Raw genomic sequence first — 23,461 nt, 5'->3', positions numbered from 1 at the left:
ACCTTAAAAAATACATACATATTTAATTTGTAAATATGTATTTTTAAGGTTAAATTACATGCACACACTATACATATATTTTATATATTATTAACTTACAAACAACGGTAACAATGATGCTGTTAGTAAAGAAAAAGACTTCTGAACACTTCTGAGAGATGCACAGACTCTCCCTCTCTCTCTCTCTCTCACACACACACAGTTATTAACTGCGGTAGTCTGCTATCAGTGACTCAAGCCTCTGTTACTAGGTCTAAAATGAAGATTTGGAATTAACAACAAGGCATTGGATGAGATAAAGAAGAAATAATCCTACTAACAATAGCGATTTAAGTTCAAAAACAGGACAAATACCTTGATATCATCTGATCGATGTCTTGAGGTTTGGCAACCATAGTATAAGTGGAATAATTGACTGTGGATAAGTAACTATAAGTAATCTGTGTATATAAATGTAATGTATTACACCACAACACAATTTTTAAAGATTAAAATACTAAAATAAAACAATTCATTGAAATGGTTACACTAAATTACCTAAAATATTGATGAAAAAAACAACAACAACAACATGTCATTGTCAAGCTTGTTGGCTATAAAGGTTTTGCGGCTATACCATTAATACAGTGTGCAAACCTATTTTAATGCTTATTGTGTGGCCCTGTGTACTTTCTTATTTAATGGTGGTTTCTGCGTTGTTTTTATTAAACAAAAAAATATTGTATGGCAAATCAACATTATGCCACAAACGCTTGTAGCTAGAGCTTAATTTGTATTGAACCCGTAACATCCTTTAAATAGGATGCACAGTTGGGCAGCTTGTGTGTGTGTGTGTGTGTGTGTGTGAAGTGTGATAGAGTAAATGAATCCGCCTGAGGACTGAAGCTAAACACTGCATTGCTCTGCGCTGCTAAGGCTTATTTACACCTCAAACGCTGTCTGCTAAGCCAAGAAGAAATACGATCCAGGAAATTCAGGTCTTTTCAAAATGTGCTACCTTGCCTGATGCCTGAGTCCCATTACTGGAATAATTGCTAAACCATCCAAGTCAGCATCATCTGACAACTGCAAAGGCTCATCTACTAAAAGGTGTTTTTTTTTTTCCAGTGCAAAATCCCTATTTATGGGTTCGCAAGGCATGTTGGGTTGCTGTGGTAACAGCGCTTAACACCTGGAGAGGGTTCGAGCTGCGGAGGTCAGATCAAAAATAACATATAACCCAATCGCAGGAGGACAGAAGAATGAGCACCAGGAAGAACTCCTGGATCAATCTTTGAGACTCATGCTGGTAAGACAACTCTCCAGATACACACAAAGGGCTTTTGCGGATACAAACGATTCTCAAATTGAGACCAAAACGTCCTCGAGTCTAAATGCGCCAGCCCACCTGCAATTACCAGGCTGTCCCAAACAGTGCTTTTATTAAATGTTCTGTCCAAGCTGGTGCATTACTGTTGTGTCAGAAGTTTCAGATGAATGCGTCGGTCAAAGAGTCTCTTCTAGTGTTAGTGGCCAACTGTCGGCCAGAACAGGTTAGGGTTCAAGGGGCTAAAATGCATGGAGTCTTTAAAAAAAATTAAAAAAGGTTCTTTATTGGCATCAGGGTTCCATGAAGAACCTTCAACGTAATTGGAAACTTTCCATTCCACCAAATGTTGAATATACGGTTTATAAACAGGCTTTAAGAAACAGATTATTGTGAGAGAAATCAACTACACCTCTGCCACAAAAAAAAGGCGAATAGAATATTTTGAGCATTCATAACGTAATCCTTTTAGCATGGTGTGATTCAGAGGAGGGCAGGACAGGAGGTGATGGACAGTGGAGGAGGCAGAGGACAGAAAAAGGAAAGAGCTGATGAAAGGAGGAAAGCTGTTGAAAGAGCAGCGGCGGGGTCAGTGTGTGTGTATGAAGAGGTAAGAATGAGCTGGCAATGATTGTCCATGGAGTGGGGCACGGCCGCAGGCTAAACTGGACAGCTGCCTTCAACACGGCTGCCAATGCAGCTGGCACTGTGAACTAATTCCAGGATGGAGTTATGAACACACAATTTAACAGCTAAGACATGAGCAGCACTGCACACTCAACACAAGCAAAAGGGACCTATGAAAACAGCTGCAAGCTTTATAGATTTAACTTTTAATTAACAGGGGTGATAATCAGGGTCAGATTTACAGTGTTATGTATTAATTCATGTATTTAATAAATTAAACATTTTGTGAAACAACAGACTAGCTTTAAAAATGTCGGGAATTAAGTGTTCCCCAAGGATGCATTTATTTGACCATTAACTCAGTTTTGTGAAATATTACTACAAATTAAAACAACGGTTTTCTATATTATTATATTTTAAAATGTAATTTATCCCTGTGATGCAAAGCAGCCTTCAGTATCACATGGTCCTTTAGAAATCATTCTAATATGCTGATTGTGTATATTCCATAATAAGTAACATTTCTTATTATTACCATTGCTGAATAAGTTGTACTGCTTGAGGTGAATATGTAAAAAAATGTAAAAAATAAATAAATAATATATATATATATATATATATATATATATATATATATATATATATATATATATATATTTATATATATATATATATATATAATATATATATATATATATTTTTTTTTTTTTTTTTTTTGAAAACAGTTTTTGATCGTTTTGTGTTGAATGTAATCAATTCTTGATAAATTAAGCTACATCTTAAAAATAAATAAATAAATGTGCAACCATGCAAAATGTAGCTAATATTTTTTTGGACAAAAAGGCAATATATAGACACACTGTATACGTTTTATTTTACAACAACAAAGATTGTGTTCATAAATGTAACACTAACATACTGGCTACTATTTCTTAAAGACAGCAGGAAAAACAGAATGACATGCATGCAATTACGCAATGCTAAACAATTAAAAGAGCGACGCGGTTCACTGCTGTTGCATGACAGACTCTACATGACATGATTAATTTGGAAAAAAAAATGTTTAAATGCAAAATATTACACAAAATGTTGTGTAAAATGTCCAGATGTTTCAGATGGCATAAAGTCACGATGATGTTAAATGTTAATATTGTTTAGTAAAAAAAAAAAAAAAAAAAAAGGAAGGTCAAGTCAAGTGCACAGTCACAGTGTACTTTAACTGTAAACTGCACATTTTAACAAAAGTCTCATGTCACCTAGGTGTTCCATGCATGCAAATGTGTATAATGTGCATAGTACACATACTGCAGAGGAAAGAGTATACAAGTAGTATGGTAGGATACCATTCTGACAATCAGGCCTGCAGCTGAACACAGCTAATAGTTACTAAGCCAGTAAAGACAGCCAGTAAATGCCACTAGTATTTGGCAGGGGGCGCACTTCCACCATCATTTATTCTGACACTTACCTGTGCAGATCTGATTGAGGTCGTATGTTTTGCAGCTGCTGGAGTCCGCTGCTGAAGGGCCGGATAAACTAGAAGCTGTGCCATAGAGAACCAGCGTGAACTGGGTGAGAGTGCCTTAAAACAGACAGAGGGAGAGATTCAACAATCTGACTCATGGACACGAAATGAGGACAGTTGCCACTTGTGAATCATTATGTCTCTGTTAATTCCGTCTCAGTCAGTAGACTATTATATTATATGCACAAATAATCCGTCAGCAGATGATGTCAACTCACAAATTAGGAACACAAGCAACAGACCCAAAAGCAAACAACATTAGCAGAGCCGATTTCTCAAGCAATCCAGAACTGTGTTAAATTACAATAGAGGTATTAAAGCAAAAGAGGCAATGCACTAGCAATCTGACCAAAGTTAACTAAAAAAAATAAACAATTTTGTTATTTAAAATAAACCTCAATCTATTTGTCGTCATCATTCAGTAACTGTAGTAGCACACTGCTTTCACATGCATTAGATAGATGGCACACTTTGACTCTACAGTTCAATAAGGCAGCTCTGTAAATTCTTAAAGCAGCAAAGAGAAATGGACTAGGTAATGCACTGGACGAATGGTCCGTTCACTCCAGACATAAAGCAGTTGTGTTAGCGTCTGAGCGGGACAAATGAATGGGCCTTTGGCTGGAAGTCCCTTTATATTTACAGTGTTCAGGAGCAGCTGGAGAGTGCGATAGTGGGAGAGGGAAGAAAAACTCAGACCTCTGATTTATTTAGTTAGATTTAATTAATCAGATTTACTCGGGGGGTGTGGTGAAGGAAGACAAATTGTCTGTGACATAAGAGGAAGAAAACAGGAACTGGGCAAATCAGGCCGATCTGGAAAGAAGATACTCTACATTTCTGTGAAGCGCAAAGCAGGGCACTTTAAAACAAAGACTTTTCGGATCACAATCAACTACAAGTTGCACATTGTTTTATCTTATATTATGACTTTTTTTTTTTACATTTTTTTTGATTAATTGTATTTTTTTTTCTTCACGTTCTTTTATATTTATATTTTTTTATTTAATTGAATCACAATCAATATTTGACTTTAAAATTATTTTAAATTGTTTTTACATTTTATTTTCTATAATTTTAGTTTTTATTTTCGTTTTCAAACTTCCTCTTATTTCATTGTTATCATGGCTTTATTATTTTGCTTCAATTTGATCAATTTTGTTTCATTTTATTGTTATGATTTTTTTAAGACAGTATTAGTGAAAGGCATCTGGTATGGGATCAGGTTACACTGGGGAAAAAAAACAAACAAAAAAAAAAAAAACAGCAAATTGAATAGACTGGTTATTACCGTAGTCGCTAGTTCCAGCCACGTTCTCGATCTCCAACGTCCATTCTCCACGAGGGTCTTCATCCCAGGAGTGGGTGGTCATGAAAGCCCAGTCATTGAAACCCTCAGAGGAGTAATCATGAGGTCTGAGAGAGAAAGAGACAGAGAATGTTACACTTAACTGATTCAGCTATGCTCTAAGTACACAGATGTGGATGTATCCCTCTCAGTGCCTTACCTGGGTGCAAGCAGCGTGGAGCGGGTGCCCTGTGGGCTGACCAGGTAGATGGCCAGGTTTCCTCTGCGGTTGTAGGACAGAGTGAGCCGGGCTTGAGCATGTTCCAATGAGCTCACAAAGTTTTCCGTCCCAGCGCACGAATCCACACTCTTATTGATCACCAGATGACTCCCGATATTCCTAAAAACAGGAAAGTTCAAGTTCAAGAACTGACAGTTAAAGCACAGTGAAAAGTGACGTTTCTTAACACAAGCAATTATGAATGCACCCAATGATTAAGATTTAATGTTTCCGTGTTTTAATGTTTTAAGACGTTTCCTATGTTTACCAATGCTGCATTTATTTAATCAAAAATACAGAAAAACTGTAATATTGTAAAATTATATTACAACATAATATTACATATAATTAAGTTTTCTGTCACAAAAAAAATAAATAAATAAATTATTCCTGTGTTGTCTTGGACTTCAGTGTCACATGATCCTTCTGCTCAAGAAACTTTCTTACTCTTTTTAAAATATATTTATATTTTATACTTTTGGAGCAACTGTGAAAAATTTATTCAGGATTCTTTGTTAAATCTAAACTTCAAAAGAAATCTTTTTTTTTTGCAACAATGTAAAAGTCATTTCTGTCACTTTTGATCAATTTTGCACATCCTTGTTAAAAATCTCACCGTTTACTGTAAGATCAAAATTATCTCCAAATACCAGAAAGCTAGCAGAAAGCACAATCTTAACACTAGATATGGTTCAAATCCTTCTTTAATGTGCCATTTATCATCCACCAGGCTTATAAAATCATCAGCAAACACATTCATGCAAAGTCGTGTTTTAAAAAGGCAAATTACCCAAATGTCCACCGAGGCCTCCAAAGAAATCATCCCTATTATCTTAAGCATAAATGCTTAATGAATTTCCAAACATTGTTTGAACAAACAGGTAATTAACCCCAAAACTTACTACACTAGAAGCTGATGTGTTAAATAAAGCATGTGAAGAAAGCATGACTGTGTTTACTGCATCAAATTGGCTTTATTAATAGTTACTGGGAAAGATTAATCAATTCAGTAACACTTTAAAATAAGGTGCCAATTGCTAACATTATTTGATGTATTAACTAACAATACATTACACTATTTAGTATTTTTTGTTAATGTTAGTTAATATAATTACAGTAATTCATTGTTTATGTTAGCTCACAGTGCATTGACTAAACGTTAAAAAATACAGCTTGTAAATTTAATAATGCATCAGTAAATGCTGAGATTAAAGGATTAGTTCACCCCAAATTTAAAATTACGACATTTTACTCACCCCCAAGCATTACTAGGTGTATATTTCTTCTTATAGGTGAACACATAGTCTGAGCTTTTTTAATTTATCCTGACTTTTCCAAATTTGGTAATTTTCTGGCTTATTGGCTAACATCCGACTCAATGCATGACATTAGTTGAATAAGTCAGCCAAGAAACCAGAACTCCAAAATAAAAAAATTAAAAAAAACGGAAGTCAGTTATTTACATTACATTTTTGTTACAAAAACCCAATGATCTGTTTCAGGAGACATGTGATGATACCCTAAAAGCATGCAGGTTAGTTTTATAGGTTAGTATATCTGATTTCCGGAGATTCAAAATAACCGCTATCCACAAGCTTGGAAGAGCCAAAACTGTTTCCACTGATTCTTATTATATCAAACAGCTCCTGCAACACTTAACTGTGCAAAACACAGTCCTGGTCCAAAAGAAAGGTTCAGTCAGGTTAAGACCCGTGCCACCGATGACCGCTACAGGAGCCGGTAGGCTTTTGGCACTCTAAACCAAATCCTATAAGGAGCTTAAAGTGGCCCGGCCCTGCTCACCAGAGACAGGTTTACACTGGAAGAAGAGCTTAAATCAAGAGAGAGAAAGACAGGCTACAGCCTCTGACAAGTCCATGAGGAATGAAGCGTAACCCCTCTGTGCGCGGTAACGCCGCAGCGCGTGAAAGACTTCAAGTCAGGGATGTTGCGAGCAAAAAATGAAGAAAAATACAGCAGAGATGGAAGTGAGGCAGCCCATAATCACTTTGCTCTGTGACTTCTGCAACCAGCATGTTAAATTGGGCTTCGCTCCAAAACCCCTTGAATCTTTCCGTAACGTTGGTGAACCATAAAGGATGACTGGAGGAAGGGATAAAAGGAGGGTGAGTTTTTAGAGCGAGAGGCACGATATGCTGGGAGAGAGAGCACGAGATTGGTGGAGAGCTACTTTGAGGGTCCGTCTTGAGCTCAGAGATGTCAGCAGCGATGGAAGTGTGACAAACGCGGATGTAAAAAGCTTATCTGCAAGTCATTACTTCCTTTAAACACACATCTCTGTAGGCAGCGGAGATGCCTCATGCACTGAAACATCGTTCAAGTTGTGCAGCTCTAAATTTAAATATGATAGACCGTCAAAAGTGATGTTTCGCTCCCACCTCGTTTCATATTCCTGTTTCCTCTTGCACTGCATGACCTTTTTCGCAGCACTAAATTTAAAACATTCCATTCGTGTGCACCGAAGAACCTCCGTTTGCCATATGTTAGAGAAAAATGAGTTAATTAAGCAGATTCTTCTACCAGAAGGTTTAGTTCACACAAAAATTTCATGTTCCAAACCTGCACAACTAACTTCCTCCCAAAGAAGGCAAAAGTCATTTTGCAGAATGCAAACCTGCTTAAACCAGTTATTTTTTACACCTAAAATGATGACAATATGAATAATGATAATAATAATGAATGATTTCTGAAGAATCAGGGGACACTGCATTCAGCTTTACATCCCAGAAGTTAGGAGTAAATAAAATTTATAATTGAAAAGCTATTGTAAATAGCACAAAAGTGTCACAATATAAAGTATTAATATCTGAATATATTTTCTTATAATGTATTTTTATTAATAATGTATAATTAGAAATTAGAACAGCATTAACTAAATATATTCATGCGAAACATTATATTATTAGCATCACAGAATAATCCTATATACACTATTATCCTTATTACATTAAATCTTACTGTATATTTTAAATGTAAAGTTTCTCAGCTTTTTGCTGTTTGACAACTGGAGTGAACCAGGGATCATATTTAAATTGTGTTGACGTATTTCTAAAAAATGTCAAAAGTTAATTTAAATTTTGTGAATATTTCAGATTTTCTGCATCACAAAAATCATAGGGCTTTATTGATGCAAACAAGTGAATAAAGACTAAGGCTGTCAAAGTCATAGAAAGTCATAGACTTTAGACTAGGTTATGGTGTTACGTCTTTTTTCAAGATTGGGAGTCCCTAGTAAATGGATAGTTTCGCTATATGGAAAACATCAGGGTAAACATTCGATTTGGATGGACATAATAGTGGGAAAATGATGACCCAACTGCCCATTTAACCCACCTAGGCTCAGACACCAGGGAAAGCACACATTTCCGCTGAGGTCCCACATTCGTCCAGTTCTTTGCCAGAGTCACAATGGCCCCGGCATCCAACAGACCATATCCATAAGAATGACTTACTGTAGAAGAGAGAGAGACAGAGAGAAATCAATACTGTTGAAAGTAACTATAGAACCAGTTTAAAAAGGCTGTAAAAAGAATGACATTGGAAGTAAAGAGGTGAATTAAAGAGGTTGATATCTTTAAAAGATCCGAAGCTGTTTGCAGACTGGTGCAGCCAATGATAATGTTATCGATCTAATCACATAAGCGTTCAAGTAGCTGGAAAGTGGAAAGACAAGCCAGAGCGAAAGCGAAGAGCAGGGAGCGATGAAAAGCAACGAGATGGGCTTTTACCTCTGCGACCCACTCCATTTGTCTTCCAGTCATTGGTGGTGAGGTGGGCAGGGTTGGACGTCCTCACAACCAGATGCTGCATGTCTCTCCAGGTCAGGTTTTTACTATGGAGAGAAGAGTTAGCGCCTTTCCTTCATGTAAAATACATGGCAGAACGAAACACAAACAGCTCTCCTAGATAATCTCTTCTGCCCTTTCAAAAAGGTCACGGACAGCTACAGGTGGAGCCATAAAGGTTATAGTGTTACCAGTGAATTAATTTAAAATGATACCGCTCAATGCATGCGTTTCTTCCAAATGAGAAATTGAAGGTTAATTCCAGCCTGCCAATCTAGCCAGTAGCCATTTTATTCAGAAAGCCCCAGGTCACTGGAATCGCTGATAAAGACAGACGACCTCGCTTGAGGACAGGACAAACCATGCTTGGGAAGACTTACTTGGCCTCAAGGGCGAGGGCGATGATTCCCGCCGCCAGAGGGGCCGAGGCAGAGGTGCCTGTGTGGGAGTCTGTGCACTTCTGCCTGAGGTCTGTAGTGACCTGAAACAGGAAAACATTTCGCATCACTGATATGACGGGAAAATGCAATTATTCCAGATGGGAACACAATAGCAACACTGTACTGACATGACAATTGAGTCGCTCACAAAAGATGATAAAAGATGATAAAAGCTGATGAGGAAACTTGTAATCGTTTCTGAATTGTTCCTGAATTGCAATTACAATGTTAGTAGTAAATGTAAATGTTCTACACTCTGGGGTACTTTATTCTGTTTTCTAATGATCTAATAAAATATGTTTTCGTATTATAATCAACGCTGATTTTTCCCCCCTGCTTATTGTTATTTGTGGAAACTGATGCATTTTATTTCATATATTTTTATATTCTATAATCTAGATTTCTCAATTCATGACCTATTTAATAATCTTGCTATCCGTGTCTAGCATTGCTATTATGCATTCGAACAAGACACTTGCACTTAACATTTTTGTGTGTAACTAGTCCCTCACTTTATATATAATTGATACAGTGGATAAAGTAGTGTGCTATTACTTTTCAAACTGCCATGGCTGACCAAACTGATCCTCTCAATAGTTTTTGAGGGGAATTTGGGAGAGAAAAAGGGATTTCACAGAGACTTGGGAATTGGGCTCTTTCCACTTGGGCTAGTAGGCAACCACCCAGAACTTCCTAGCAACTGCATATCAATGCCTTGGCAACGAGTCTTGCATCACGGCACTGGCATCTGCATGGCAAGCACCTCTTCTCATATTCTTCAGAAAATGTAAAAACCCATAAAAACTGCCATTCAGCTCCTGACTCTTAAGTGACCCAGGTGGTTCAGTGTAATGTTTGACATTTTTCGACACTTGAGGGTAAAAAGCGCAGCATCTTTAAGCCCTCAGGGTCACACAGACAGAGCCGGAACAATTCAAGACAAATGCAAACATAAAAGGCCTGACGGGTGACACTTAAAAAGCCAGGCATCGCAGGATGTGCACTGACTGCGACAGACCTCCTTGCGTGAGACTAATTGCTAAAAATGGCAGAGAGGCTGAATGGCAGGAGCTATGACAGGAGAATTCAGCAATTGCACACTAAAAAATGGATCTTGAGAGACCACAGGAGAGGAATATCGCCTGACAGGGTCTCTGCTGCTGAGGAAACAGCGGGTATCAGGTTTCTGTCCTTTAAAAGAACACCTCCATTGTGAAAGTCAGTGTCTGTGTCTTGAACGCGGGACAATAGATGAGTCAGTCAGGCATAGCCGGTTATGAGAACAATGCTTGGGTGCACGCCTCTGTCGGCATAGAGCCGGGTAAAGAAACAAAACCGAACATGAGCAAAGGAAAATGTCACGCTATGACAGTGAGGGCTTGTTGTTTTGAAATCACAGGGACATTTGTGCTTTGAATGTTACAGCTTAACATTATGCGAAGAATCCAAAAAGGTTGTTTGTTGATGCAAATGTGTCGCTAGGGTGTTGCTACAGGCTTGCTAAGTTGATCTTAGTGGTTCTTATAGCACTAATATCCAGCTGCTAGCGTTCTGGGCCGGGTTCACAAATCAACTCAAGAATAAATTAAAACATTTTTTTGTTCCTAAAACATTTAAGAAAGGTAAAATGGATATTACGCAGTGGGGGCCTATTGTTGGGGAGTATTTGTAGGTGCTGCGTAATATCAATACATCTGTTGCAGCCATGGTACAGCAGCATCGTCCCTTGATTATTATGCTGGATTATAGTTCCTTTAGTTTTAACAGCCTAGAAAATAAAAGCTTTAAACAGGAAAAATATCGAAACTCTTTAGTCATTTGAGCTTGATGCAAACCGTCTAATCAGTTTGAGTGATCTGTGCTAAACTGCATCTAAAAGTGCTATCGTCAGACCCGGAGATCAGCTGAAGGGATTCCAAAAGGCAAAATTCAACTGTACAATTGAGTTGGAAAATGAGCATATTTTCAAAAAAGTGGAGTGTTTCTTTAAAATCTGTCCTCGAATGTCCTTTTTACCCATTTTATCATCAACCAGGCTGAAACTGCAAGTCTGATCACAGTAATAGCACACCTCTTCCTCAACAAGCTGCATAATTGGATTCACACGGAAGAAATACTGTGGCTTTTATGGCTGCTCGCTTTGTCTGGTTAGGACGCGTTGTAATACCCAGAGCTGGGGTTTGTCGAAATCCCTAAGCACAAGTGTACGCAATAAAAACAGCAACGCTTGACTTAACAAACATCATTAATAATCGCAAACACAAAGATAAAACCAAGCCATGCACGATAGTGAGACGATATGGTTCGCAATCACAAGAACATCCGACTTTTTGAAGCTTCATGGAGACAAAAACCATCTATCTTCCCCCTCACTAGTGACCGCAGCATTCACAGACAGCCAAAAAGCCTTTAAGAACTTTAAAGCCGCTTCAACAATTCTTCATAAATTGGCTTGGCAGGCTATCTTCTGATCTCCAAGTGTTTTCAGATTCTTTATTTTTGGATTAGATTTGCTACGCCACTTCTTCAATTAAAGGATAACTGTTGCTGATTTTCTGGGCAGGAGAGAGAGAGAGAGAGAGAGAGAGACTCACAATCTGTTTCTCATTGAGGCCTCCACTGCTGTAGGTTGTGGCGAGGGTGGAGGAGCAGGCCTCGCTGTACCAGGGCACGTTGCCGTTCTGTGTGCTGCTGCTGATCGACAGCGTGTAGATGCTATTGGTGTAACCGTCGCAGTTGCAGCTGTCCTTCTCTCGGCCACCATTTCCCGAAGCCCACACGAAGATGGAGCCCCGTCCTCCACGGCCCTAGATTTCAGTAGGAGAAACACACAGTCGGTCAAAAGCGATGTCACCTCCCTTCACACAATGTAAAAATAAACTGTTGTGAAAATGAAAAAAAAAAATGCAACTTGATGCAGCTAAACATTTAAGTTCTCTCAACAATAGTTTTTTAGTTCTTCTCAGTACTTTGTTCCGCAAATGTACATTTGTTTGTTCATGCAACGTTTGTCACTACAACAACGATGTTGTTGATGTAATTCATTTTGTTCTGCTTCTAGAAATAAAAAAAGTTGTTTAAAGAGTCATTACATTATCAATGGATAATGGATAATGGATAACTTTGTCAAGTAGACAACATTGTCTTTGCCAGTAAAAAAAAAAAAACTTAAAAGACTTAAGTATCCAGAAAACAGACAAAGGTGGTCGAACATACTCTAGGCTTTAAAACTAGATGTGCCAACCTCAAGAATAATATCTAGAGTATTTCTAGCTTAGGTTTTTTGCCTTCCCTGCCAAAATATGGCAAATCTTAAAAACAATAATCTTACAAATATTTTTTTGCTTACCCCATTGGCATCTTATTTTGCTCATTTCAAGCAAAAACTTATTTTTAAAACTTAATTTTGACTTGTTTTTTTGAAAACAAGACTAGAATTCTTGTCTAGAAAATCCCTTCTTGATTTAAGAATTTTTACGTTTTGGCTGAAGACAAAAAAATATAAAAGCTAGAAAAGCATTTTTTGCAGTGGAAAACAACAAAAGTGTTTTAACGAATTCAGCAAACAGCAAAACAATAATCCTATAACATTAACTACAGAGTTTATGCATGCTGGGAACTGACAGAGCCTTAATTTGAAAAGCTTCATTCACACAACTGTGTTTGACTAGTTGGGATAAAAAAGTAATTATGTTAGTCAAACAAGAGTTTATACGTAATTTCAAGAAAATTGCCTTTTTTGTATATTTGATACTCAAAAGGTTACATTAACTGGAAACGTTTTTTACAGCGTGCAAGTCCAATCTAACACCGAGAGCCAGATGTGAAGCCTGAAATGGGAGGATTACCAATGACAATACTCAAAACAACTGGATAATGTTTGTGACGAGTGGAGTAAGGATAGTCTGCCAGAAAGGATTTCAAAAGCGTCATGGACAATTGAAGCACTATCGTGGTTTCGATTGCCGGGCCAGACGCTTTTAAAAAGGACCTTGTGGGATGTTCTCAAGACATTTATCATGCATGTTTATTTCCAGGCGCAAATGAAAGACACAAACAGCGCAGGGCTTTTGCGGTCTGCTTCTCAGAAGAAGCGCAGTAATGCAAAAGCAAACTGTCAGAACCGATAATGAGCTCGTGAAACATACACGCACTGCATTAACGAGGCATGTTTGTGACTTTCATTTTATCGTGTCGCCACAAGGAAAGCCCAACAGCGCAAATAATTTGATTCAGATGCTGTTTGCCTGTTACCTTTGATCGTTTACTGTACCTTACAAATTCAACAATGAGCCAAATAAAAGTCTGCAGGAGAAAATAGCGTGCAGAGAAAGGCTGCGGTGCAAAGTTTGGCGGCGTCTTTGAGAGTTTGCTTTCGGTTACAGCGCACACCTGCTTGATTGTGGGCATCTATTCAGCGAGGGTGTTTACACAGAACAGAGCCCATTTGCATTGGCCTTCTCCACGCAACATGGATCTTGTTTCCCAAACAAATCTGACTGCTGGCACAAGCGAACGCTCACGATCTGGACACCAGAAACGATGGCTAGAAAATATGGATCTGGAAAATACTAAGCTAGTCTGTGTAATCAGTTCAGTTTTGGTCCTTATCGCTTGTCTATAGGAACAGTGACAGGGACAATTTTACAGCTCTTACCATCTGTTCTGTTAAAAGATCTACCCAACATAATTCAGTAATTCTAATTTGATCATTCATTGCTGGAATAAATTCTGCACAATGCTATGGATCTATGGAGACAGTGTATTAATACTATTGCATAATAAAATGTCTGAACTAATGTCTACCAATACTTAGGTATGCTGCAAAAACAACAAAAACAAAAAACTATTGTTAGTTATTCATTGATGAATTTAAATAATACATTTTTATGATCGTAGATAATTAAACTGTAAGTAACAAAAATTTTAAAAATGCTTTCAAAACTATTATACTAAATTAATGATACTAAAATAACATTGCACTCATGTTGCCCCAAACTGGTTTTCTAACTTTCTATGTTCAAAATAATATATTTGAACAAGAAAAAGCCAGAAGAATTTGTAATAATATTTTTTCTGTGTGTTCCACAGAAGTATATACGGCGCCAAATTTGAGATGACTTGAGGGTAACTGTTTTGTGTTTTTTTGGGATGAACTATTGCATTTAGTGATGCATATCAATGAAAGCGTAAAGTGGTCTTGAGTACTAAATTGCTTCTTAGCATTCGTCTACAATAGGTCTGCTCCTATGAAATCCATCCACGATACACTGCGGTAGGTAGCGTCTTGGCACGGCTCTCCTCCATTGTCCTTTAGCTGGGCCTCAGCCAGTTTTACAACCCCAGAGCACGTTCATATGAGTGAAGGGCTGAAACGAATGTCGTTCCGTTATCCCGCACATGATAGCAGTTTAGCTCAAATGGCGTTAAGTAATTAGGTATTAAGAATGTCAATACTGTTCACGCTCTGGAAAATCGACATGAAGATGTCTCGGTGAAAATTGCCATTTAATGTGACATTTAAATTAAACAAACTTCACTCTGACTAGTAAGTGCTTTTATGACTCAAGGCACTCGCAAATGAAGTGTGCCAAAATCAAATACAGAGCATCCCCTCCACAGCCCCCCTGACATTGCTAACTTCAAAGCAAATAAAAAAAAAATCCACTTAATTCATTTGAACCGCAAATTTCTGCCCTCTTAAATGTCGCTGCTGGTAAAAGTTCAAGGTTAAGAGAGGCAAACTCAGACCATCTCAGAACAAGAATATCAATGAAAACACGTCTGCTGTTTGTGGCACAGACCAACTGATGCAGATAATGGCAGGAAACAGTAAAAATAGCCCATGAGTCACAGAAGCAATTGTACATGTCATGAAAAACAGGACCTCTTCGCTGCTCACTTTGAAGCAGGTTTTTACTCAGACGTTCACTGAGCAAAACTCTACGGTCCACCGGAGAGAAAAATTTAGGCTTCGATACAGTGTCAAGCTCTGGTACCCTGGTATCGATGCTAAATCAAAACAGCATAAATAAACAGCCTCAAATGACTAGCGGGCAAAAAAATATTGCAATATTGCAACACGTATAACAATCAATATATTTTTAACAAAGAATTTATTGATGCACTCAGTCCATTGTAAAGGAAGTAAAAATATGCAGCATATATATACACATATATATATATATATATATATATATATATATATATATATGTATATATATATATATATATATATATATATACATATATATATATATATATATATATATATATATATATATATACACATATATACACATATATATATATATATATATGTATATATATACATATATATATATATACACACACACACACACATATATATATATAATATATATAAATATATATATATATATATATATATATATATATTATATATATAAAACACACATTATTACTCAATTGTATCGTTTTAAATTGTAAGCATAATACATAATCTCAGACATGGTTGGCCTTTGTCAATAGAGTGAACTATCCTGGCATGTAAATTTAGCCAATGATAATAGACCATTTACATATCATTTAGATAATTCTTAAGGCCTGTTCACACAAAGAATGACAGCCATAAAGATAATTATAACTACATTTCTGTCCACTCCAACACACGATAATGCTGTTATTTCATCTGTTGCTTTAAATTGTTCATCAGCTAAAAACCCCCCACAGTTTTGAAAGTGATTTCAATTATATTGTTCTTCTGTGCTGCTATATTTGTGGTGTGGACTCCGCTTTACTTTTTATGTATAATAAAACATATCGTTATTGTTATAGTTATCGTCCTTGCTGTGAACGGGCCTTTAAAATGTACAGTAATGCGGCCCAATTCACTCTAATTGGCAGAGAGAGGCGGAAAAATACTTTCACAAGAAATATAAATTATGAAAAGTAATATAAATTGCCTTCCAGGAAACAATAAAATAAACCAAATGTGCAGAACACAGCATCTTTCAGCACCACGAGGAGTATTTCTGGCCTACATCAGCTAAATGCAATGAGTTTAGATTAGAGAAAAGCCAAACCTCCATCACGCCGCGTAGAAATGCCTCTTTGGCTAGCTTTGCAGGGCCGTCCACCGTTTTGCCGTCGTCTTCGGGTCCCCAGCTGGCGCTGTAGATGTCAATGTGCTGTGGGTTGAGACTGAGAGACTGAGCTTCCACCACATCAGTGACTTCTCCATCCAACATGCGCACACCTGCAAAACACAAAACACGATGCACATTAGAGCAGAGGACAGAGCATGACTATTGCAATGCTTGTATATTAGATAGTACAATGGTAAGATCTGATGGCTACTGAAATGACTTTATGTTGCGTGTGTGTGAGAGAGAGAGAGAGAGAGAGAGAGAGAGAGAGAGAGAGAGAGAGAGAGAGAGAGAGAGTAGAAGAGCAAGATGTTAGCGGAACAACTCAATCAATCAAGCTGTTGAGCTGGTTCTGGCATTGGAAAGCATGCAGAGGGAAGCAATCAGATTGTGTGAATTTTTTTCAGCAATGATTCAAAATTATCTAGATTTACTGTGACATTTGTAGAAATGTAGAATTCATATAGAGATGCCAAAATGTGTCAGATTGTGCATGTTATTGAAAGCCACATTTAATACTGGGCTATAAGGGTTAAAGATTAATAAGTGCGTATTAACTTTATCAACAAAATATAAAAATAAGTCAGCATCATTTTGTTGGCATGAAAAAATTAATAAAATAAAATCAATAAAACCTTTTGGGAGAAAAAAACAACTTTTTTTATAACACTGCTGACCCCAAACCTATGACCTAATATATATATATATATATATATATATATATATATATATATATATATATATATATATATATATATATATATATATATATAAAAATTAAATAAATAAAAACAACCACATAAAACACTTGACTTCACCTTCAACACTGCTTGAACTCAGAACAAACGTTGCTTATATTTTCAGAATTTTTTAATGTGTATATTAATATAAATTCTGTAACCAAAACAGTGAAAAAAATTATTATATTATTAAATAATGCCAACCTGTCTGCAATAATACAGTGACATTCAAATTATAGCCTATCAAATATTTAATTAATCACCCACCGCCAGAATCTATATTTTCTTCAAGAAGCAAGCGAATAATAGAGTACCATGGGTGGAGAGATATAAATGTATCTAAACACACAGAAAAGCTGTAGAGAAAGGAGCTACTATGAACAACCCCACTAAAAATCCCATATGATAGAGATCTTTCTTCTGTTTGCTAAATATTTAACATATATTGCTCACATATGAAAGGGATGAGGTGCACAGAGAGTGCTGCATATAAAGAAAAGGGAGGATTGCATGCATGCTCGTGTTCGAATTGAGTTCATTCTTCTCTTTCAAACATCCTTTTACAGACGCTTCACAACATCTTATCTATTTCCACTAGCCTGTACAAAAGAGAATCTTAAACCGAACTGGGGGTTTGGGAACGAGCCAGAGCGCATGGTCCAAAATGTCAAAAGTGTTGAGTTATTGTGATCAGAATGTTATCTCAGCCTCGGGTAAAAGAAGAGAGCTCATTCTGCCAAGAGCTCTTAGATTTAAAAGCGGTAAAAAGACGAGAAATCAGAGTCAGGCATCTTCAAAACAATGTGAATCACTCCTTTGATACACAAGGGGGCGAGGTTACTCAAGGCTGCCCTCATACGGGTTAGCGCAAATAAATAAAAGTTCAGTCGTTTCAGGTTTTCCAAAGCAATCCGAGAGCTTTGGTGCAGACAGCACTGCAAACAAACCCCAACGACAGAGAAATACAGCACAACTTCTTGGAAAGACTTAATGTTTTTATCCCGTATCTACATTCCAAAAATCCCAAATATCCCTGTAGGACAAAGAAAAAGCTGGCTACGGTTACTTTCCAGGAAATGAGAAAGGCATAACAGATATACACGGATGCGCTGTAGTCACAAAACAGGAGATTTTATTCAGATTCTAGTAAATACAAATAAATCGATCTCTCTAAAATGCAACAAGAACCCTTGGTTTTATTTGTTATAAAGCAATTTCCAACAATGGACTCTACTGTTTCCTCCGAGTCTTCCAAAGCAATATTCTGGCTTAATGAGTTCTGGCAGAGGAATTAGCCGTGCTGTGTGCCATCTCTGCTAGCGTGCTGCCATCTCCACATTCAGCTTTCCTGTAGCAGAAGGCACTGCCTGCCAGTGTGGGCCGATGTTATGGGTCAGCTGTCCAAAAGCCTTCAGTTCTCTCTGTCCTCTGTCTCTATGCTACCCCCTAAAGGAGTAGTATCTGCTGCTTATTAAGAACAGATTTCCCCCAGGATTCAAGGTGAAACGGGCACAGGAAGACGACTTAGCCTCCTAATGAGACGCAGTGGAGGCTAATTCAAAAACAGCTGCTTGAGAGAGAAACGACGGCAGAGATGACAAAAGAGAAATGGATTTTACCCATAACCCATTATCCATCTGCATAAAAGGGAAGATTTGACATGTAGCGTATATTCATTGTCTGAAGAAAATGTGCAAGAAAAAAAAAAGAAAAAAAAGAAATTGTGAGTAATGCTAGCGCATGTTAATCTCACCGTCAATGTGCAAAGGTGTTTTGGGTGTTTGCAAATTAACCCATGTCAACAGAATTCAAGACTGTATAATATTCTGGTGCCAGACAATTAAGAAATTTCTCAATTTTGTAATTTGTACGTGGAATTTCTCTGTTAAATCGTTCACAAACAACCTTTGAAAAAGATGTCAAAGATGAATATCCTGGATACTTACAAATACGCCAGTCAAGTGAAAAGATCAAAAGACCAATAATCAATCATTTTATCATTAAACTATTAATTAATGGTGTCACTTCAGAGTACTTACGCACATTACTAATAATACCATTTTATCTAGTGATGCCAAAAATAACATTTAAGTCATGTTGAAATCCCTAATTGTAAGTATGAATACCTGTAATAACAGGTATGCTTCAAAGTCAAAGTTCAGAATGCAACATCTTAAAAAAATCCCCAGGGTGTTAAAAGCAGTTTTTCTTTTGACCACAACCAAATTTTATTTGATTAGTGCTTAAAAAAACCTGTTATTAATGGCTGCTAATGTATGCTGCCAGAGTGACCTCATAATACATGTTAATAACATGAATGCATAATCATCTGTAGTAGTGGTGGTAAAGTTAAGCGAGTGTGTTAACTTAGTTCTCAATTTCAATCTGTTTTTATTTTATTCCACAAAACACTATAAATCTTATGCAATATATTTGTTAGGTACCGAGACGTGTTTGACACCATTGAGTTACTTTTTAGACCTCACCTTGTCAGTCCAACAAAGATGTTTACTGTTAGCTGCTCTTTCAGCAGAAAAAACTATTGCTAGACAACTGCTAGAATCCTCTTCAGCAGTGTTGGGTTACTTTAAAAAAGATCATAGATTTGAGTAAGAACCGATCTTAAGCAGATGTTGAGCAGAATTTATGGCTGCTCTTTTCCTATGCATTGTGTTCAACCAAAGAAAGTCAAACAGTATTTTGTACAACATAAGGGTGAATAAATGACACCTTTTGGTTATTTTTTCCTTTAAGGTGAAACATTTCACCATGTTGCTAAGCTAAACAGCTGAGATTCAACAATGGGTAGTTGGTTAACTGTAGATTTAGAAAGCAAACCATTAACAATGACATTTATCCCAGTCCAATGAAGTCCAAGAGCCGAGATAGTTGGCAGCGTAGAGAAGGGTAATGAAACAAAATCTGCACTGAACAGAACAAAAGCACCTCAGCCAATTAAAAGGATTACACATGCTAGCGTCCAAATCTTTGGCTCACAGGGACCTATGCTGGAGCCGGTGATAACTCTCCCATTTGATCTCATGAAGCCATTGCTAATGGAGTTCCTCTTCGGAAGTGCTCTTGGTATGAAAGAGTTCTCCTATGGTTTAACGAACAGAGGGAGCTAATCTGAATGAGAAGCTAATCTGATATTTAACCAAGGTTTTGCAATTCAAATGTTGGGAGTGCACGGGGTGTGTGCTGAAAGAGTAGAGTATGTGTCAAACTCACCCCCGATCTTGGAGTTGTAGGCCACTCCGACTCCACACATGCCATTGTTGGCAACAGCAGCAACCTCTCCTGCACAACGTGTCCCATGTCTTAAAAAAAAGAAAAAAAGAAAAAGAAAAATTAAATTCTGGACATTAAGTCACATATATGTTCTCTTGGAAGAAAGAGAGATAATACAATATTAAAACATAACATTATAACATTTCACAACAAGACATGTATTTATTATGCATACATATATGTATATGTGTGTATATATATATACATATATATACACATACATATACACATACATATATACATACATATACACATACATATATACACACACACACACATATACACACATATATATATATATATATATATATATATATATATATACACATATATATATATATAAATACATACACACATATATATATTAAAAAAACTGTTTACACAATACAAAGTTTCATTTAAAAAATGCAATGGGCAGAAAAGGTAGTGGCAAGCAGAAATGCAGGAATGTAATTCATCCCCGCTCAATATGATTTGGACATTCTCAGTACTGCCAAAGACAGCTGGCAACAGGATCAAACTCTAGTGCTGATGACGAGAGGCGGGTATAAAGACCGCCCCGATCCTCATTCACAGCAGGTGACTGAAGCCTCTCATCCTGCAGGGTTCATTCAGAGCTCTTTTGCATGTGTGAAGAGCTCCTACTCAGCCCTGCTGTAAAATAGGCAGCTATCTGTTAAAGACGACAGCAGGTGACACACTAATAACTGTGGCCTTTGGGAATAAGATTACAGCCTGTGACAATGTGCAAATGCAACTTGCTTTATGCATTTAATCAAAATTAATGAGGACCAAAGGCAAGAAACCAGAGATAAAGAACTAAAGAGCAGAGACGTGTCACTTCCAAGTGCATTTTCATTTTATTTTTGGTCTTTCTACCTCTTTGCCACACAGGAGAAATATATATCTTAATCTTGTTTGCGCTGTAGCGTTTTTTTTTTTGCAGGTATTAAGAAGTATATGCACACCAATTACGAATCTGAGACGCCACTGGATTCAGGAGTAATTCCACTGCATCTGTGTCGCAATAATCTTCCAGGTCAGCAGACGTACAAAAGCCAAGAGAGCAACGGAGGCTAAACACAGAGTTAAACAGCACAGAGGAAGGATCAGTGAAATCCCAGGAGAACCCCTGCAGTCATCCATCCATTCATAGGAAGAATGAGATCAGTGAGGATAATGTCTCAGACTTACTCAGTCCTACAATAAGGAGGATCATGGGACCTAGATTACGTCCAAAAAGGGAAGGGGTTTTATGGGAATCAAGCTTGAGGATTGTTGAAACAACAGGAGGGAAATGTAGAAGAACGCATGCAAGATTACAATCAAAAAGTGTGACAATATATGTAAAAATAAAAAAATATATACATTTGTTAGGTATTGAAATGTATCTATGAATACAACGTGTATTCATAACATTGGTTTATAAGATACCAAAACTACTATGAATTTTACTACTGTTTTATTTTATTGTCAGTAACGGTAATGACGTTGTAACAGAAACAGTAATTTGTTTGATTACACATTACTGAAAAAGAACGCAGTTAGTAATGTTGCGTCATCTCAAATCTTTATAACAAATATTTTATTAATTATTATTATTTTATTCATTCATTAATTTATTTTAAGTCTACCATACATATATGGTTTCAACCCTGAGAATGTCAAGGATATATAGTATTATAAAAGTTAAAGTATCATTAATGTACATAATTTGTATTTAACTCTATATTTTATAATATTGTAAAAATTATATTGAACTTTAAATAAACATTTACTTTTTTAATTTCACATTTGTATTAAATACTTTTTTTGACATTTAAGACCCATATAATATCATATTGTATTACATTATCTTTTTTTTATGTTTTACATTACATCATTGCTATATATTTTGATTTATATTCAATGTTAGTGTCTGCCAGTCTAAAAATGTCACAAAGTGATGAAGATAAATGCGGTGAATGTGCACCGTTCGTCATCGGTTTAAAACGACACATGGGTGAGTGGCATGTCTTAAATGAAAAACTAGTCCAGATGCTCCATTTCTACAGTACACATGACCTGGATGACTGACAATCTGTGCAGACATATTGTGAGCATCTGCATGTATTCTTCACAGTCCACTGACTGAACAGAAAAGTAATGACAATCACTTGACTTGCTTGTTCTAACCCATTTCAAACTAAAATACGAGTCTAACTCATATTAATGTGTCTTAAATGATCACTGTGGACCTCCTCAGTTCTCAGCCCACCACTGTTCTTGAGTAACTATGAATTATTCTCAGGCTTCAATCTCGGAAAATGCCATTATGTATGTGACTGAATCCACATTCATGGGCTTTTATCATGGCTGGATAGTTTAATAGGGTTTGGTGTGACACCTTATGACCGTCCCCCATGCTGACTCACTTTGAAGCTGAACACATGCAGGTTTGTGATACCAAGAGTGAGATATGCCACTATTGAGCTGTCTGATAGATGTAAAGCAAGCCTGGACACATATAAGCAGTTTATTTTCATTTCATATTTACCAGCAGCACATGTACTCCTTTTGCAGGAACTGCTGTATAGATCGACTCCAAATGTTAGTGCAAAAAATGCAAAAGTCTGCTTCAATCTGGGCCTGCTTCTGATTTTAAGGTCAAACATCAGCAAAATTATGTTAAATGGTTTCAAACTGAGTTGAGATTATTAGACTTTCATTGGCAGCTGAAAGAGCATAATAAAATCAGGCAAAATCTCTCAAACAAGCATGCAAGAGACATGGTTTAACAGTTTGAACTACAAATATGAGCAAATAAAGTGATGTTTGTTTTAGCACTCATTACTAGAAACATCAAGGAATGGTGTCCTCTGAATACTATGGGTACTGTATAAAAATAGACAACAAGTCAATCAGCACTAACAGCAGATGAAAAATAAAGCGTATTTCTGCTTCACTTAACTGAAGAAAACGACCATCTGCTTTCTTCAACACCACGGGCGTTTTACTGAGACGCGTTGTTTGGACCTTTATATAACCCTGA

At 36.9% G+C, this 23,461-nt stretch overlaps 1 protein-coding gene across 3 annotated transcripts in view; it reads right to left on the bottom strand.

Annotated features, from left to right (window-relative positions):
- furina (furin (paired basic amino acid cleaving enzyme) a) overlaps window positions 1–23,461 on the bottom strand; it is a 77,018-nt gene that overhangs the window by 3,793 nt on the left and 49,764 nt on the right. For all 3 annotated transcript variants that reach the window (XR_006251313.1, XM_043243734.1, XM_043243735.1), the window contains exons 7-15: window positions 20,371–20,459; window positions 16,337–16,509; window positions 11,867–12,079; window positions 9,213–9,313; window positions 8,776–8,879; window positions 8,381–8,498; window positions 4,967–5,146; window positions 4,750–4,874; window positions 3,402–3,515 (exon numbers count right to left, since the gene is read on the bottom strand). Coding sequence is in view for 2 of the 3 variants with exons in the window: in XM_043243734.1 (XP_043099669.1) it covers window positions 3,402–3,515; window positions 4,750–4,874; window positions 4,967–5,146; window positions 8,381–8,498; window positions 8,776–8,879; window positions 9,213–9,313; window positions 11,867–12,079; window positions 16,337–16,509; window positions 20,371–20,459 (1,217 nt within the window). In the remaining variant the exon portion in view is untranslated. The remainder of the gene's footprint in view (window positions 1–3,401; window positions 3,516–4,749; window positions 4,875–4,966; window positions 5,147–8,380; window positions 8,499–8,775; window positions 8,880–9,212; window positions 9,314–11,866; window positions 12,080–16,336; window positions 16,510–20,370; window positions 20,460–23,461) is intronic.

Source organism: Puntigrus tetrazona, chromosome 7, assembly GCF_018831695.1.
Source record: "Puntigrus tetrazona isolate hp1 chromosome 7, ASM1883169v1, whole genome shotgun sequence".
NCBI classification, from domain to species: domain Eukaryota; kingdom Metazoa; phylum Chordata; class Actinopteri; order Cypriniformes; family Cyprinidae; genus Puntigrus; species Puntigrus tetrazona.
This window is presented reverse-complemented; position numbering and strand designations above follow the sequence as displayed.